This window comes from Parasteatoda tepidariorum, chromosome 9 (genome assembly GCF_043381705.1).
Source record: "Parasteatoda tepidariorum isolate YZ-2023 chromosome 9, CAS_Ptep_4.0, whole genome shotgun sequence".
NCBI classification, from domain to species: domain Eukaryota; kingdom Metazoa; phylum Arthropoda; class Arachnida; order Araneae; family Theridiidae; genus Parasteatoda; species Parasteatoda tepidariorum.
This window is the reverse complement of record NC_092212.1, coordinates 85465625-85486007: the sequence shown is the minus strand read 5'-3', so window position 1 is coordinate 85486007 and position 20383 is coordinate 85465625. Positions and strand designations below refer to the sequence as shown.

General features: G+C 28.8%; 1 protein-coding gene across 1 annotated transcript in view; it reads right to left on the bottom strand.

Moving 5' to 3' along the window:
• The window catches only part of LOC107456786 (N-acetylglucosamine-1-phosphate transferase subunits alpha and beta), a 59390-nt gene that overhangs the window by 13945 nt on the left and 25062 nt on the right, over positions 1-20383 (bottom strand). The window contains exons 12-17 of the mRNA XM_071185894.1: positions 16553-16746; positions 13962-14077; positions 10728-10861; positions 7299-7606; positions 3994-4178; positions 2618-2782 (exon numbers count right to left, since the gene is read on the bottom strand). Of these exons, the coding sequence (XP_071041995.1) occupies positions 2618-2782; positions 3994-4178; positions 7299-7606; positions 10728-10861; positions 13962-14077; positions 16553-16746 (1102 nt within the window). The remainder of the gene's footprint in view (positions 1-2617; positions 2783-3993; positions 4179-7298; positions 7607-10727; positions 10862-13961; positions 14078-16552; positions 16747-20383) is intronic.

The window sequence follows — 20383 nt, the reverse complement described above, 5'->3', positions numbered from 1 at the left end:
TTGGTAGAAAGTATACGGCTGCTTACTACAGCTTATTCTGCAAGGCGATATTTTCAAACAGATAATTTTGTTTTCAATAAAAGAAATAAATAATAAAATTTTTGATCTTAAATCTGTTGTGTTTCATAAGATATTAATGATATTTAGTAATTCTGGTGAGTTTGAGGCGAAAATTTGCTTTAGTTATTTAGGGATGTAGAGTTAAAAAAACGGTTGGTAGTAGGACTGGGCTATAAATCGATGTATCGTGACATATCGATTGAACGCATATATCGGCAAGTCGATACAGCGACTTTCGTTCCAGGCAATGCATCAGATTTCTGATGCATCAGAAATCTGATTTAAGTCTTCGAGGAAAGACAATATAGCGACATAAGACACGCAAGGATCTTCCCTTACGTTCCGATGCCCACTCGGGGTGTTCGTTTCGTTATGTTGAAATGGCCTTGATTGATTAGCGGTAGAATCAGAACCAGAGTTTTGAGAATACTATATCGTGATCTCGCATGTTCGCTTTCGCACCTCTTAGTTTTTTGTTTTTTCTCTTTGTCGCAACTTGATATCATTTCTTGTAGATTATTTTCAGTGGGACTAACTTCGTGATTGCTGTCGTTGCCTTGTTCTGAACGCAATCTATTATTGAAAAGAATTTATATAGAGTTTCGTCATTAATTAGGTAATTTTTTTTTCAACAAAACTTTTTCTTATTTTCAAATGTGAAAATTATCGGAAATCTAATTTAAGGCACCCATAAAGAATTAAGTTGCAAAGTAATTAAATTTGTTAGGTTTTTTTTTCTTTTAATTTATTAAAAACTTTTTGGATAAAACTTCTAATAATTTAATGGGTTTTCATTACTGATTTTAAATTTATAAATCTTGAGTTCTGTGCCCCCCCCCAAGTTCTTGGGCAAATTCTAAATTCCCCCCCAAACTATTCGTTTTATTTAGTGTAAAAATACCCCCCAAGCTTTAAGTGGGTGCATCGTGTGCCCACCTTCCCCCCTGGTGGGGGCTCCTGCTTGAGTTGCTTTTATTTTTAGAAATAAAGTTAAAACAAACTTATTTTTTGTCATTCGGATTTGGACATAAGTCAATCAACTTCGTTTATTCAAAAAAATTTTTAAAGGTTTGCGAATTTTATTCATTTTTTTCGTTTTATTAGAGAGTAAAATCAGTTTTTTTTAAAATTTTCTTTTAATATTATTAGTTAATTACCTAAATATATTATCGAATATCACAATTCTTTTGTTTTTATTTTTAAGAAATTAAACCTTACTTTGTTTTTCTTTCATAATTCGGTCATTATTCAATTTAATGTAATTATTTATGTGAAATAATAATAATAATAAAAAATAGTGATTTAAAAGCGTTTTATTATTATTATTATTTTTTTAAAAATTTATTTAGCACTTTGTTTTGAACATACAATTAATTTTTAACGAACTTATTTTTTAAATTTTCTTTCTATATTGTTAGGTAAATATATTGATAAATTTCTATTTTATTTATTTTTTTATTATTTATTTTTAAATTAAGAAATCTTTCGTTATTTACGTGATCATTTTTAGAAAATATAACAAAACTTGCGTTTACTTTTTCATTTAGAATTTGAACATTACAATCGAACTTAATAATTATGTAATTATCAAAGTTATTTTTATATGGCTCATTTAGTAAAATTATTTTTTATGGCTTTAAACTTTTTTTTTTCAAAATTTCATTCGCTTAAACTAATTGATTTTCAAATAATTCATAAACCTATCGTTTTAAACTTTCTTTTATTTCTAGTTAAAAGCGTAGTAAAATTACCTAATAATTACCTAAATTAATTAATAATGAATTAATAATTTATTTAATTAATAATTTAGGTAATTAGGTACTTAATTAGATACGTTAATAGCTCATAAACGATAAAGAGGTGCAAATATTTCATTCCGTATCTACACATTTTTTCAATAAATATTTTAAGTAAGTTTTGTGCATAGTAGTCAATTTATTTAATATCTTTCTTAAGCAAAACATATATATTCAAACTTATAAATTGATTTAAATCAATTTGAGTATGGAGTTTCGATAGAAATCTGACTTTCTGTGCCTTACAAGTAATTGAAATTCAGAAATACTATATCGCGATGCAAAATTGACGATGCATCATATAATTTCTAATATCGCCCAGTCCTAGTTGGTAGATTTAGAAAAAACTCGCTTTTTTGGCAAATCTGATTTGACCTCTTTTTACTTGTTTATTACTGTTTGTTCTTGGTGCAAGCTCTGCACCGTCATACGTTTGTGTAGGCATTTTGTTTGAGTATAGAGAAAAAGTTAATTTTACAAATTATCCTTTAGGTTTGAATTTTGAAGCCTGTATATTATTAAGATTTTATTATTATTATTATACTCATTATTATTATTATACTCATGTATATTATTATAAATTTTTATAATGATTTTTCTTTTAAACACAAAACACAAATAATAAATCAGGTGACAAATGCAAGAAATACTATTTGAGAGAGTCTCAAACTAAAATGATCGCGTTGTGAGGCTTCAAAACACAGCAAAAACAATGGAGCATAGGAAAGTCAAGAAGATGTAGGAAAAGATCCCTCACTCACCCACTCTTGTCAATGTCAAAAGAACGAAATATATCGGACACTTCGACAGACTCCATTTCACTCATCAGGTAATAATAATAAGAGAAGGCAAACTGCATGTCGTTGGAGCTTCGGATCTTGTGTGAAGAGGTGACGTCGAAAGCGGAATCAAACCTTGAAGTAAAACTTTGTCATAAAAGACATTAAAGTTAGGAAAGAGACACAACTATAAGATAAATAGAGCAGCATTTCATTGTATTTAATAAAACTAATTTGTTACATGTTTACAGAACCGTTATCCGATGAATGCTCTTTTTGAGAGAACAAAATAAGAGGCTAGAACACAATTCTTTTTTATTTATTGCATAATAAGTTTCGCAATCCAATACAAGTGGTAGGGGTGGAGAGCGTTTCTTGGACAGTTCCAGCCAACACTCATGCCCCTCCACCCCAATAGCCCAGACAATATAAATAGGTGCTCACCAGTCTTGTCCCCATCAGAAGTTACTCGTTGAATTTTTTATTTTAGACTCAGAGATGACTCCTTTGTGAGGATATTTGCATTTCCTTAGAATGGCTCAGGAATCCACAGAATTTTCGTTCCAGGTAGAAATGATTATAATACAAAAACATCCAAAATAAAAGTGCTGAATAATGAGTTTGATGCCTGTTACAAAATGATTATTTGTCAAATTAAAGCTAAATAGGTAAACTACATTAATAATTTTTAAATTATATAATATTCAATTAAGTTTTAATTGTAACAACTAAATTTATTAATTTTATGTTGGAACTATATGTTAAGGCAAAAATATTTCTTTCTAAAAAAAAAAAGACTCATTAAGTTGTTAGTAAGATTAATGTTCTTATTTGTAGGGAAAAGAAACAAGGACACATAATTTGTTAACTCTTTTTCAAGCAATGTTAAGTGCAATCTGGTTTAAATATGTGTTTGTTTTATACCATGTACTTTGTCTTTACTAAATTTGTGATTATGGTAATCATTAAACTCTTTCCTGGGTAGAGAGAACTTACATTTAAAAAATTATTAGATTATTTTGGAGTGTCATTATGCAGTCAGGGTAAATATTTTTATTTTTTAACGAGCATCGAACAGTCGACCCAATTTCGAGCGTACGACTGTCGATGTTTAACTCTATCGCCTTGATCTTCATCCTCGATCCAACAATGGGAGAACTTTAGAGAACTTCAATATGGAACAAAATCACGTTTGTGTTACATGGAGAAGAAAACCAAAATCTCTAGCGGTTAGCCTGACAATAAAGGTATTCCAACCCCTCATTCACTTACCGGAGAGGAAAAAAAAATCATAAATAAAGTGCAATTAACAAAACATAACCAAAAGCACGTAAATATGAGACATAAAAATTGCTTACTCATTGGTTAAACGGGACATGACATTTTTATCAACGAAATGAGCAATGTGTGAAGGGACTTTCCTTGCCTCATAACCAAACACCTCATTGTACAACTTGTTCACGTGCCTCAGTGAGTCCCCAAAGGTGTCCAGCAAATGCCTCTGTGTGGCTGTGGGTGGAGGTCTCAATACACGGGACACATTCTACAGAATTAATGCAACACATGTTATAAAAAGAATTCATTACAGCAAACAAAATTGTCCTAACACCGAGTTTGTTACTAAAATCTCACATTCAAAGTTAAAATAGTAATAAATCCATTTAAATGTGTAATAAGATTTGTTTACTTTGTTTTCTTTTATGTTCAACAACTATTTTAATTTAAAATACATATCTAGAATACATCTGAATGGATAATTTGCATGTAACACAGGTAATAAGTACAATCATAACCTGTTATAACAATAACTTGTCAGGGGCCTGTCTAGGTTTTTCTGTGAGGTACCTATTTTGTGAAAATTTAGTTATAATTTGTGAAAATTAAAAACTATATTAAAAAAAACAGCAAAAAAATATGGTAAAAATATGAATTTATCGTTTTTTTTACAGGGTACAAAAATAAAATTTTAAGAAAAAGTTTTTCCTAAAGATTAATTTGTTAAAGTACCGCTAAATGGTAGATAATTTGGCCTGGACAGACCCCTGCTCATAATAGCAAATACAATTGTCTTGGCAGCAAGTTTGTTGTTAAAAAAAATTCCCACACTTAATGTTAAAATAACAATAATAAAAATTTAAATATGTAATCAATTTATTTACTTCAGTTCCTTTTATGTTCAACAGCTATTTTAAATTATAATACATATCTAGAGAAAACTGTTTTTGCATAAAGATTGTAGATTGAAGTATGTAGCTCTGTACTGTATGAAAGGAAAACAAAATGTCAGACAACAGAAAATAATGAACTCAAATTTCTAAATTGTAAAAAATTTTTACAAGATGAAAATGAAATGAAGTGTTATGAATGATGAATGACATCATTTATAACTGTAAATGTTGATTTTAATGGTAAGTTGTCAAAAAAGGAAAACAAGATATAGTGTCAACAAAAGGTGCATTCTTTAGAAATGTGTGATAGGATTTCTAAAATTAGTGGAAGAACTATACTTTTGTTAGGAAGAAGATAACTTAACCCGTGGTTGCCCATGAATTACTTTCTATAAATAAAGGATAAAAACTGCAAGAAGGAAAAGATGTTCGTATTTTGCTTTTTTTACAGATACCAAAAATAAATCAAAATGTTTTCCATTTAAACCTTTTTCATATAATATTGCTCCTTAAACAGCAAAGAAAATGTATTTTTTTGTCTCGTTCTAACTTTATCTTAAAAATTCCTTCCATTCTCAACCAATTTTAAACATATGATGGAATAAAAGTTCCATTAAATAACTTTAAAAGAATAAATAACGTGAAATTGTTGCTTGTTTAATGACATACAGTATGAAACCCCTTTAATAACTTATCTGGTTTTGCTTAAAATTTGTCATCATCATCATAGTTAGCCAGACAGCCCAATGTGAGCCAATGCCTTCCTCTGAAGATTTCTCCATGACGACTTCCGATTTATCTTTGATCTCCAATTCTTTTCATTAATTGCGAGAAAATTAGACTCCACTGAGCCAACTCATCTCAACTGCGGCCTTCCCCGCTTTCTTTTTCCAGTGGGTCTAAAAAGCAGTATCTTTTTTATTGTATTGTCGTCACTCATTCGAATCACCTGGGTGATCCAATTCATTCTATTTATTTTTATGTATTTAATAATATGAGGTTGTTCATAAATCTTGTACAGTTCAAAGTTAAATCTCCTTCTCCAGTTATTGTTTTCATTTAAACCACCAAGTATACCCCACAAAATCTTTCTCTCAAATATTGTGATACAATTTTCCTCCAGTTTTGTCATTGTTCAAGCTTCAGAAGCGTATGTCAAGACTGGCCGGACAAGAGTTTTGAACTATAATCAGCTCAAAATTTGTATATTATTTAAACTACATAATTTGATGTAAAAATTTACATATATACCTTACAATTCAATTTAACTATTATTATTATTATAAATAACAGTTAATGTTTCTAATAATATTACTTTATAATAGTTCCTTTTTAACTATAATAAAATAAAATAACAAAAAGTATTAACAATTATCAAAATTATTTTTACATCAAACTATTTTTAAATAAAGAAACTTCACAATTGTGTGCAAACGTTTTCAATTCGCTTAAAAATTGCTCAAGGTATATACAAGTATGCAAAAAGGTGAAAGTGACATTTCCACAGTTATGACTGCTTTCTAGTATAAACTGTTGGGATTAACATTTTCATAGATTCAACAAAAGTAAATTAACCATCCATAACGCTTAGTGAAAATAGATTAAACACAGTTTATACAATAAGATTTATATTTCTATTTTATAAATTAAAGGGAACTCACCTAAACCATAACAGTAACAAGAGTACTAACTTAAAGATTACACAACATTGATAGCCTGTGGCCACTGGCTTCATTGTCCTCATAAACTACTCATTGCATAAGATGGCATTTTGGTAATAATAATCATTTAAGGAATCAAAATTTTTAAGGAATGAATCTTACACACTGGTCAACCCTCTAAAATTTTCAGCTTACACACAACACACACACACATATATATATATAAATAAGTACCCATGTCTATACAAATATTGATACTTTGCAACTGAAATATATTTATTGCTTCAAAAATTTATTTTTAATTTGCATTAGAAACTCAAAAATCGTTACGATGTTGCTAATATCAAACAATTTGACACTGCCACAGTATTTTTATCAAAACTATTTGACTTATATTTCCTGACAAAAATGTGTTTCGAATAAATGTATCCTGTATAAAAAAATAAAAATAATTAAGTAAAACTTATTTTCATTGTGCTTGCAAGTTCCTAATTAAAATTCAGTAACCTTTTAAATATGATGAGTACATACACATTTTTAAAAGGCAACAATGTATCCAATACATTTCTTTAAATATAACTCAAGTGTTGCTATTTAAATAAATATGCCCACAAATTTGATATCACGTAGGATAAATATGTACACTAAATTACTTTCGATTTGTTAAATTTTTCCTGAACTCAATAACTTTAAGGTATATAATTTATTTTTAAAGTATTTTTAATAATTGTTTTTATAATCTGGCAACACTATTCACAAGCATGCTACTATGAAAGCATATTTATGCACAAATATCATAAAAAATAACTAATATAACATTTCATTCATTCATACTTCTCTGGGAGAAACATTTTGAAGTTTTTTGAAATAATCAACGAGAGAAGGAGCAGTCGTCATTCCTTTCAGCATTCGTGGAAGAATTATTTTTGATAGCTCTGCTTTCTCTGAAGGCACTTCTTTCGAATCCTTGACAGGCAAGCTTACAGTAGTGTTCTGCAGTCTTTTAGTAACAAGAGGCCCTTTAGTAACAGCCATTTCAGTCACAAATTTCAGCGAGTTTCGAGCAGATGAATTTAAACTGACAACATAGTCATTGATTAATTCGCTTTTTTTCCTCAAAAAAGCTTTGTATGTGATGATATCTAAATTAATTTAAAAAAAAATCAAATTTAATCAATAACAAATGAAATTGAACTGCATATATTTTATATACAATATAATTAAAGAATGCATTCTTTAGGGAGTGATTTTTGTCAAAAGTCTGACATATTTTGATGGTATTTCACTAAAAAACAATGAAAGGGATATGCAGATAAATTAGTATCTAACAAAATAGCCTTAAAAAGAAAAAAAGAAGACTTAACGTTGATAAGAGTGACATTAAATTTGAATATTATCATTTTACATTACAAGTATGTAAAATAATTTCTTTTTCTTTTATCGCAGGCACTGAACTTTTGTTCTTCACCTCGAAAGATGCCGGAAGTGTAGCTCATTTCATGTTGCCCAGTGGGCACCCCTGAATCTGAGTCACAGAGCCGAGCAGTATTGCCCATGCCTCAGATACTCGTTTATAGGGTGGGCCACATTCACGCAACGCACGGAGAGGGAAACATCCATGCCCTGAGCGGAATTCGAGCCCCGCAGCCACTGGCTTTACAGTCGGGCACGCCGACCGCTCGGGCAGCCGGCAGGCTGTAAAATAGCTTGCCGGCAAAAAACCTATTTTAATTATTTAATTCATGCTTATTTAATTGCAGTTCATGTTTATCAAAACTTGTTCTACCCAATGTAACTAGAAAAAAAAAGAATTTTTTTTTCAGTAGTGTTTTCTGATCTTAACTGATTTCAGACAGTTTAAAATAGGGTTACATCGGCATTCTGATCTTTTCATGATCTCAATTTCCGATCAGCTTTCGAGAACCTGTATTCTTCCAATGGAGATTGACTTTGCGGCTTGCAGCATTGCAGATACACAACAATTTTGCAGACCATAATAATTTTTCAAACAGCTGTTTCTTAACTAGAGTTCCAATCAGAAGGGCCACCTGATCAGTTTGTCTGCAAGACTTGCCTTACGATATTCTCTCTACTTTGTTCTCTTGTTGCAGCCTAGTTGACAAGTATTTTGTCATTATTAAAATTATTTATTATAGACAGTCTTGTGTCTCTTATTAGGTATTCAGGGGTCTGTCTAGATTTTTCTGAGAGGTACCTATTTTGTGAAAATTTAGACATAATTTGTGAAACATTCAAAATTGTATTAAAAAATCAACAAAAAAATATGGATTTATCATTTTTTAAGGGATAAAAAAATAAAATTTTAAGAAAAAGTATTTTGTGAAACTACCGTTTTTCCTAAAGCTGAATTTGTGAGGGTACTGCTAAACGGTAGTAAATTCGGCCTGGGCAGGCCTCTGGTATTATACAATCAGCCAAGCATCTCATTTCACATATAATGACCTAATGACCATTAATGAATCTTTGCACAAATAAGATGTTTGCATTACTGTAATATTTCTCGTAGTTACATTTTTGATTTAAATCTTTATTTCATCTAAGTGCTTTAGCGATTTACTTTGCACTTACTACTAGTTAATATTTTTGTAACTTTGATATTTTAGTTTTGCTTTTAGTATTTCTGAAATCATAAACAGATAAAGAGTTATGTTTTCATTTACTTTTTCTTGTTTCATTTATTTGCATTCTTTGAGTTATTTTTTGCTGCCATTGATTATAAGTTTAATGTCTTTTTTTTTTTTGTTTTAGTTAAAATTATTCAAGAATACAATTTTTTTTTAGAGCTTGATACTAAGTAATGTAATACACAACTTAAGCATTCAATTTGGTTTATTTTTTTCTCATTTTATATTCACATTATCTCTATTAAATTTCTTTATTGCAGTCAATTTAGAATTTGAGTTAATTTTTTTAAAATTTATTTTCAACTATACTCAAAAACATATATACACAGTTTTTGTTCTTTTAATTGCCAGTAAGAATTTAAAATATAACTGAATATGATAAATTGCATACATTAAAAAAGTTAAATATTTAATAAGATCTAGATCAGTTTTTTTTTAAAACTGTGTGCCAGGCTATGGTTTTAAATTACTTAAGATATTCCTTATTACAAATAACGGAAAAATAATTGCTCATAGAATTAAGCTTTTTTCATTTTGCTAATAAGTGCTCAAAATGTTTTGTCTACTAACATTGTTTCTATTACAAAAAAAAATAAATAGCTAAAACAAAGATTATTTATCCAAGATACATTCTATAAAATTATAATATAATATATCCAACAAATTGCAATTTGCATAACAAATAGAAGAATAAAAACACGAACATCTCATTCATGTGGGGATTGATACACACACCATGTTTTACGTAGACCGAAATTTTTGATGGGTTAAAGTAATGTTTAATAAGAAACATATTATTCAGAACTATCTATAATAAATAGCTTCAAAAAATGACAAAATAATTTCTATTTTCTCAATAAGTAGGCTACAGCTTCACTATAAAAAATATCCAACATTATGTACTGATGATGGAAAAAAAATAAAATTTAAAGAAAAAAGAGTAAAAACAAATAAATGCTGAAAATACAAGTTATATACAATACATTTACCTTAAAAGCACTTTTTTAAAAAAATTACAATGTTTATTACTTTTCCGGAAATTCCACAAAATAAGTTTAAAATTAATTTTCACGAAGATAAATTTATTTAATAATCTATTTAATACAAATATTACTAATAATAGCTATATAAAAAATATGTTCAAACCTTGCCTTATATTAATACATGTATAATAAAGAAAAATAGCATAAATTAATATTATACTATGTACAACTTAATAAAAAATGAAATAGAAAACAAAATAATTTCTTTTAATTCTTACGAACGATATGTTTTTTCTCTCTGTAGATTATGATCAGTGTATTGATTTAAGTTAAATATGTGATAAAGTGATTTTTCCACCCTTACAACAACAAACTTAGCCAATAAATTAAAAAGAGCATAATCGAAATGGAAATCGGTATTTCGAAATTTCTGTGATCAATCGACTGAAGTTCACATCATGATTACGGTTTGAAGAGTTGAGAATACAAAACTTGGATTCAACCAACAGTCAACCTCTTTTTATTATGGTTTAAAAAAAGTTCAGAATACACGCCCGTTAGAATTATTAGGCGAAATGAAATCTGAATGTTCATCCAACACAATGTGAATGATGGCAAGATAAAAAAAATAATACCTTCATCTAAAAGTTCCTTCAGTTTGTGCCATGATGTAATCAACTCTCTGGGAAGGTGAGATGCAGACAAATTCACATTTTCATATCCAAGGTGGGACACATTTGCAGCATGTGAAGTAAGCAATTTTGGTCCCCTGTTTCACAAACATATAATTAAGATGGCATCATTATGCTATTCAGTATTTATTTTGAGGCAAAAGAATAATTAATTTCATTTACTTTAATTAAATTATTTTGCTTTTAATTTAACGTTTGCATACTTAAAAAATTAACAAAAACAACACTTTAGTATTTTTAAATTTCAATTTTTTGACATACACCTGGTCTACTGAGTAATATTGAATGAAATAAAAAAAAAAATGTGGAAATCAGGTAAAGTACATATCTGTAATTTACACAACTGGGCATAAAAAAATGTGAGTTAATTTATCCCACTATGTAGTTTAACTAAGGCTATGTAATACTAAAGGTCACTTTTGAAAACTTAAAAATAGAATTTAATATTTAAGTATTAACAAAGATAATTAGTTACACCTCAGCAATGAACAAAACAATTACCTGAAGATCAAGCAACAATTTTGTAAAGTTTCATGTAATTCTATAAAAATCTGCTTATCTTTGAAAGTTTTTTTTTCCGGTTTAGAAGGAAATTGATAAATTAATTTTACTTTTTAAAATAAATGTACTTGTTTCGAATATTTGAATTTATTAAATAGATACTTTCAGCAACAAGAAAATAACTTTACGGGCATTTATGGAAATCCTAGTTACGTTCACACAGAGGTTTCCAGATGATGTGAAATAAATCATTTATAAAACATTTAATCATTAAATCAGTACAAATACTCCTACATTAACATTTACCCCTAAGCATTTTATATATAAAAAAAGACACAACTCAATGAAATAAAATGTTTGGATGCCAACATCTTATCTATCAACATCGAAATATTTTAAATCTTAAAACTTTTGCAAACATACTGGGTATAGTTTAGGTGATGGTCTTCAGGAATATACTACTGTGAACTATCGCTACTGCGATATCCTATACAGCAATAACTCCTTTAATTTCTCTCCTTACGATAATGTTTTGTGGTCCTGATGAATTTGCATATGAATTAATGTTATTCTCCTCTCAATATTACGATTTTCTTTGAAGCAATAAACTCCTGCAAAATGATTTTTTTTTTCAAATTTTTACCTTATTTTCTCCATTTATTAATGGTTTTCAAATAATGTAAAAAATCTTATTTTATCATCTTTTGCTATTTTTCCATTTTTTTCTGACAAGAAAAGACTCACTGTTGACCCCTCCCCCCAAGATCTTCCATTCTTAGAATTGCCTCCCACAGTCACAGATGTAACATTCCTACCTGATTTCATTTCCTTTATGTTAAAAGCTGATCATGAGTCACAAATGACCACAAACATCACATTAACACCTTAAAGAGAATTTTTTTATGTAGAGGATGGGGGGGGGGTGGAGAACCATTCACAAATGAAAATCATTTTTATACTTTGAACTCAATGCGTACTTTGTTGGTTGACTTAACAGTCAGAAGAATGAATAAACAAACAAAAATATCGGACTATTTTCAATAAAAACGGTTTTCAAGTGTACTTGCGATCTTAGTTTATTTAAATTGCCTTTAACATTTAACCATAATTAACCTATCTGCCAAATTAATATATACATTTATAGTTAATTCATATATAACATTACAATTAAAAAAAATCTTATTGTGTCCCCAAAGTATGTAGGCCCTTGATATAAAAATATATCCCACTAAATCAATATATTTGTTTGGTAACAAAAATATTGTTGTAACGAGGTTTTACTGTATAAGAATTAATTACTAGGGTCAGGTATAAAGTAAAAATGTTGCAAAAACAAAACTTAAAAAAAGAAACTTTTTGAATTATAATCGCAGAAATCTTTTTGAACACTTTTGTAATGTTGTTGTGTAACTCTTTACATTAATTTGTTGCAAGCAAATAATTTGTAAAAAGTTCAAATGATTCTTAACCAATGATTCGTTTAACTTTCAATGATTAGTTTAACTTTTTTACCTGTCCAAAATTCTACCTTTGATTGATTGACTAAGTTTCGCAACTTTACAATTCTGTAATATAATTTTAGAGTGGGTGTTTTTTTTAACCAACGCCAAGTGTGAATAGGCCTCATTCTGATGATTTCACTAACACACAATGCAGCGCAAATTTTAGCTGAAATTTTAGTACACATCTAGGATACATTTATTGGAATTTCAGCTGTTTAAACAATATGCAGATTCAATTTAACATCTAAAATATATCATCCTATTTTCAATAATTTTTGAGTAATTTTTAAGATGCTTATATACTTATATTTACCCTTCGGTGGTGTGCTAGCTCAGGAGTGCACATGCACACAGACTTGCCAATATGAGCCAAGTTGTGAAGAAAAAAAACATATCATTAACTTTCTCGATCTTTCCTTTTGCTTTTATTAATTTCTTAAAATATACACATTTCAATGCCATAATCAAATGCTGTTGGCACAATTTGAATGCTGGGTCTTGGCAGGTAAAACTAATAAGAGATAATTATTTCTACTAATAAAATAAAGTTTCTCCGTGCATATGTTTTTTATAACTCCAGAGCAGTTTGCGATAGGGTCCTCGATTTGGACTCTAAAGGAAAGGCTGTGATTATGTTACTTTCTGCCACATCCTTAAAAATCATTCAAGGTTTTAGATTAGATTGTTTCGGAGAAATGTTTGAAGAATGGAATTTTCTAATTGGTTTAAAACTAGCCTTTTATTTAAAACCCAACTATAGATGAGTTCTGCTTTATCAAATGTTTAAAAGATAACATTAGTGCCATCTTTTTTCTAAGTTATAGCTTTCATTCATCAAAATTAAGAGTTTCTTGCACCTATTTCAATAATAAACTTTTTTTTGTTTGATGAAAGTAGAGAACTAAGCTTGATTTCTTTGACCATCATGTCAATTGAATACACTCAATCTATATTTTGATGGGATGAACTGTTAAAAACATATTTTTCCTGAATAGAGTAACGAAAAATCATTAGGAAAGCCAAAAATAATAAATAAAAAATTAGAATTTGTTAGCGTTATTGATAGTGTTGATTGTCTTTCAGTTTAAGCTCAGTTTATTTACTCTTTTTAAATTGTACGGAGTATTCAGAGTGAATGAAATTTGCTTATTAATCAATGAAATTAATTAAATACCTGTCAGAAAATTCCTCAAAAGTAAAACTCTCTTCAGTCTGAAGTGCAGTTGTTGACCCAATACTTGACACATTCTTTTTAGAAGGCTGAGTATCAACAATCAAGTGAAAGGTTTTCTATCAATAAAATAAGAATCATTATTATAATTAAATTTATGGATAGTGAGCACATATCATAAAAATACAAAGAGTTCAGTGCTGCCAGTAAATTTAGACCAAAATAATAATAGGATTTATAATAATTTGAGGAATATATAATAAATAAAAACAATAAATTTTTTTATCTTGTTTAAAAGACCATATTTATAGAATTTTTTTTTATTTTTTACAAATTGACCCATTTTAAGTTCTTAGCTTTCAAAATTTGCAATAATGTCTCATTTTGTTTATAACATTAGGCAAGTTATGAGCTTCATCTTCCTTTAACTTTCAATTTCTCGTTAGCTGTTTAATAATATTTTGTGAAACTCTTGATTCAGTTTTATTCTACCATATTGTAAATCAGATATTAAACTTTCACTGCTTTCAGTGATTATCTGCTAATTATTCTCCTACATTTTTACTTTCAACTTTTTATTATGAATCAACATTTCTTCTCAGCTTTTATTTTTTTTCCATCGTCCTTTCATCTTCTTCTGCAGCTTTCTTTTATACATTCTCCCCTCTCTTTTCCTTCTCTAGATAGTTGTCATAAGTTTAATATGCAGAACCAGACTAGCCCAAATGTGGCCCGGGACAAAAGCCTCTATGGGGATCTCCCTCTGCTTCTACTTCAGTAATAAGAAATCGAATTTTATGGAGGTATTTAAATTTTTTACCTCATTATAGATAGTTAACAAAAAATTGACAAGATCCTAAAATAGCTGTTGCCACAATTTGAATGCTGGGTCTTGGCAGGTANTCCCCCCCAATCAATGGTCGAACGAAATATCTTTCTGTTAATTTTATTGGTTTTCTAACACTTCTATGTCCATCATTAAGAGGATATAGCACATATGACGAGCCAAAATGCATTATTTTCTTTAAATTAACTGAATTAAAGAAGTACAAAACAGTCAAGAATGGGATAACAGAGTGTTAACTTTGTCATCTAGCTGCAAAAAAATCACATCTTTCCATACAAGCTTTTATTTGGCCATATTTGTCCAGCGTAATTAAGAAAATTTAGCTGAATTCTGCACTAGAAAGCCATGGATTTACAAAATATAGATTTTTTGTGTTCATATGACAGATTAATGAAGAAGCTAACATAAAACGGATTTTACACTGGCCTGATATTTTGTTTAAAAAAAGTTCACTAAATGTAAAATAAACTTTCTATTCAATTTGGGGGGCCCCCTCTGATGTGGGGACAACTGCCCCGTATGCCCCTGCCTTAATCAGGCTCTGTTGATATGCAACAATAGCCATTTTTGTTATTTTACTCTTTATGAGAACAGCTTGGTTTGAGAAATGCTGTTTTAAAACCTCAACAATAACTCCTGAAATTATTGTGTGAATTGTTAATCCTCTTCATACATTTCAAAATACTCTATCTTTAATATAGTATTGAACTTGGATTCAGAAACAATTTTTGAAGTCTCTTTCTAGAATGTTCTTCTATTTTTCGGCATCCTTAAACTGCTTCTTCTTTACTGGTTCACTGAGGCCTACATTGGAATCTTTTTTTTCTTCTCCATTCTGCTCTTTTCCTCACCAGGGTGTTCCAGTTTTTCATTTCGAGTATTTTGAAATCCCAATGAATGCCTCCAACCCACCTTAGTCAGGGCCTGCCTCTAATTGGATAAAAATTCTGGACAGTAAGGAGGACCGGTCGTTAAGGCAGATGTGCCCAACTAAACTTTTATGTGCTTTTAAATATCTGTCTCTCCATACAACCTGTACAGTTCACATGTGCCTCCCTGTAACACTGACATTCGCTGCACCCAGAATCCTTCTCAAATTTATTCTCTCAAAGATAGTTTGTTGATTTTCATGTGATTTATAGCCTAGATTTCTGAAGCCTAGATGTGAGCACAGGTCTATTGATGGTTTTCAAATAACATAATTTTTGTTAATCTATATCTTGTTTTGACTGTAGGAAATTCATCAATCCATTACAACAACAATAAGCCGCAACAATAGGTCGTTTTTATCTAAATTGTTTTAACTTTTCACGTTTCAGTCAAAGCTGTTGAAGCACTATCAACAAATCTTAAGGCTTGTTTTTTTTAGCAAATTGTTTGGTGGAAGTTGTGAAAATGAACCTTACTCTCCAGGAAAATCTTTTGCAAACATTCTTTTGTTTCAGAAACTGAAAAATTTACAAAAATGATAGGGGTTTAGGTATTTCAGAGATATCATGAAAAAACATCAGTATTGAGGAACATTCAAATAAGGTTTTCTAAAGTTTTTTCAGAAACTTTTAAATCCAAGTGCAGAAGTACATTACAGGACTACAGGTGGCTTCAAATCCTATTACATGTGTATGTAACCCACATTATATTTTCAGGTGCTATTAGAGACAAGTCTTGGATATTAATAGCCATACCTTATACATAGAAATTCTGTAACTAAAAGTAAACAACTTTTATATAGAAACAAAAATTCTACCTCAAAAGACTCTCCCTTTAGATTCACGACCACGTCAGTCTTGTTGTGGTTGGGATGTAACACGATTCCAATGATGGAATATTTGATGGAAATGGCGATTGTACGTATGGCTGGATTCTCTTCGTAGGAACCCTCCGTCAAAGTGTGATTCGAAGCAAGAAAATCAGTCAGGTTGAAGAAACCCACACATTCACCTATTAAATATTTGAACTACAATTATTACATTGATTGTTTAGTTATTATTTGATTGAGAGACCACTGATTGCTAATGTTATTATCTGTTAAAGAGAGTAGCTATTTGCTTAAGAAATCGTTGATTGACTATAGCTATTATTTGTTCCCCATGGAATCACAGTGACATTGTGGCAGAACGTTAAAGAGTTCTTGCAGAAAGATTTTTCTTTTGAAAAGTAAAAAAAGTTAACCTTTTTTCTACAGAAATTTACACATAATATTTGAACCACTCATTTAAATAATCACTTTTTGCCGCGCTCAATTTACGCAGATAGTATCGTAAATTGATGTAATGTTTCGATTGTATCAGCAGTTATTGATATTCACATAGATTTTAAACATCCCGATATATTTCAAACAATATGGAAAATTCAAATCGCGCATTTGAGTATTTAAATTTTAAAGTAATAATTCAATCTAACTTTTGGCAGTTATTGCTATTGATTAGTTTTTAAGTATGATATATTTTATAAGATAATATTTATTACAGCAACCTAATCTCGAAACATAAGACGCATTTGTGGGTCCAGTNTTTTTATAGCAAACAAAACTAACAGCTATTCTCATGTAGTTTCTTTTATAGTAATAGCAGAATAATACATAACTAACTTTTTCTTGGTTTTTTCATTCTATGAGCAATGTTTCATGTTGTAGATCTATAAATTTCATTTTTTTTATATAAATAATCTCAAGAGGTCACAGTACCCTTGCAACATTTCTTTAAATAAAGGTATAATCATTCATTTTATCGATGCTTTACATGCTCATTTAACTTATAATCAATAATTTATCTTCAAAGAATTTGTTTAATTTTACAAAAAAATTTTTTTTTCTAAAACTTTAAGGCTTTTTTATTTTAACATAAATTTTCTTTTTCTTAGTGCTTACAATATTCATCTTAACAATTTTGTGCATTCATTTGCTGATATATTAATTAGAACATTTTTTATAGATTATTTTGTAAATTCAAAATTTTTATAACTTTAAGGCTTTTTTATTTTAATATATAAAAAAATATTTTTTTTCTTAGTGCTTACAATATTCATCTTAACAATTTTGTGCATTCATTTGCTGAAATATTAGTTAGAACATTTTTTATAGATTATTTTGTAAAAAAGTGGAGGAAAAAAGGTTAAAAAATTCCTGTTAGGTAAATATAACAAGCTGTAAAAATTGTAATACCTCATAAAATGCTTATTCCATGTACAGTTTAAATAAGTGTAATATACTTAAGATAAAAAAAAAGTTTTCTTCAAAGCTTTATCTGAAATAGAAAAAAATACCTTAGGGATTTAATTAAGATAAAAACACAAAATTATCATCTATGAGAAAAAGTACTTAAAATTCTGTCTGCAGATCAAGTTTCTATTTTAGGGCAATCTAAAATCATTTATAACTTTTTTAAAAAAGCAGAGATGTTTTTTTTTCTCCAGTGCATTTAAACAGTTCTAAGTTTTATTATAAGCAATAAAAAAAAATATCGATATTTTCGAAATTTTTTTGGGTACTGTGATGTAACTTTTACCAGAATTTAAAAATATCATAGAGAAAAAAAACTACTATCTCAAGTAGATTCAAAGATAAACATTTTGCTTGTATAAGCAAAGATGCAGTTCAGTCAATAGCATTCTTTTAATGCAGTGTGATATCAGTACTTGATCATTTCGCTAGGTATAAGAAAAAATAAGAATATTTTCAGTAAAAAGGAATTTCAATTGACTATTTTTAACACAAAACATTTCTTAAGGAAAAAAAGAAGATAGAAATTGGATTTTTTGAAAAAATAATTTAAAAAACAAATTAGGAAGATATATTTATTAAGATTTACTTCCAATGTTCCAATGTTTGCTGATATATTTATTAAGATTTACTTCCAAAATGTGCAAATGTTCCAAAGACTGATTTCAGTCCCCAGGACTGAATCAGTCTTTGGAACATTTGCACATTTTGGAACATAAGAACATTTTGTGCAAAAAAACACAAAATCCCAATTCATACTTGCAGGCAATCATCTCCTAAAGATTCTCAAAAGGTTTAATTGTTCTAAAAGTTATTTTAAAATATTTAATGCAATGTTATATAATAATACATTTATGCAGTAATCTATATATATATTTCTCTTACACGGCGATAAAAAAAAGCCTCATTACAACTCCCCGAATGACAACGCNTTAAGATAAAAAAAGTTTACTTCAAAGCTTTATCTTAAATAGAAAAAATTCCTTAGGGATTTAATTAAGATTAAAACACAAAATTATCATCTATGAGAAAAAGTACTTAAAAGTCTGTCTGCAGATCAAGTTTCTGTTTTAGGGTAATCTAAAATCATTTATAAATTTTTCAAAAATGCAGATAGATTGATGATTTTTTTTCCAGTGCATTTAAATACTAGTTTGAAGTTTTATTATAAGCAATAAAAAAATATCGATATTTTGGTCATTTTTTTGGGTACTGTGATGTAACTTTTACCAGAATTTAAAAATATCATAGAGAAAAAAAACTACTATTTCAAGTAGATTCAGAGATAAACATTTTGCCTGCATAAGCAACGATGTAGTTCAGTCAATCTCATTCTTTTAATGTAGTGTGACATCAGTACTTGATCATTTTGCTAGGCATAAGAAAAAATAACAATACTTTCAGTAAAAAGGAATTTCAATTGACTATTTTTAACACAAAACATTTCTTAAAGAAAAAAAGAAGATAGAAATTGGACTTTTTGAAAAAATAATTTAAATAACAAATTAGGTAGAGATATTTATTAAGATTTACTTCCAAGGACTGATTTCAGTCCCCAGGACTGAATCAGTCTTTGGAACATTTGCGCATTTTGGAACATAAGAACATTTTGTGCAAATAGACACAAAATCCCAATTCATAGTTGCGGGCAATCATCTCCTAAAGATCCTCAAGAGGTTTAATTGTTCTAACAATTATTTTGAAATATTTAAAGTAATGTTATATAATAATACATTTACGCAAAAATAATGTAATAATACTTTACAAAGCAGAATATTTAAAATACTTGATGGCATGAAATCTACATTTGCTTCAAAATATATAAAGATGATAATGAATGTCAAGATGTATCAAGAATTGAAAAATAGCCACACGTTCTGAAGACTCCCCTGATATGAATGAAGTAAACTTGATTTGGAACAGAAAACGTAAGGTTGACTAAGAATAAATAAATGGAAAAGAAAGGTGAAAAAAAAACTTTGACTACAGCAGTTTTTCTAGTCTTGTTTGTTTTTCACCTTCAGTTTTAAATTTTTTGTTTTCAATTTTGTATACTGTTTCAAATCATTTTTGCTTTTCTCATTCCCGCTTGGTGAGTCTTGAGAATGGGCAACTATTTTTGACTGGGTTCACCAAGGTGGGCTCAGCTTAAAAGAAAAACCCAGCAGGTTTTTTCAGATTAGGCCTGTTTGAAAAAAACCATCTTTATACCCATATAGTGTCCTTTTTACCTTTTAAATTTTATCCTTTCCAATCAATTTTCTTTGCAATTATCAAATAAAATTGTTACTTGAAATTATTGTTGATAAATTTAACTTTTACACGTTACACAAAATATTTTACGTAACTTTTTAAATA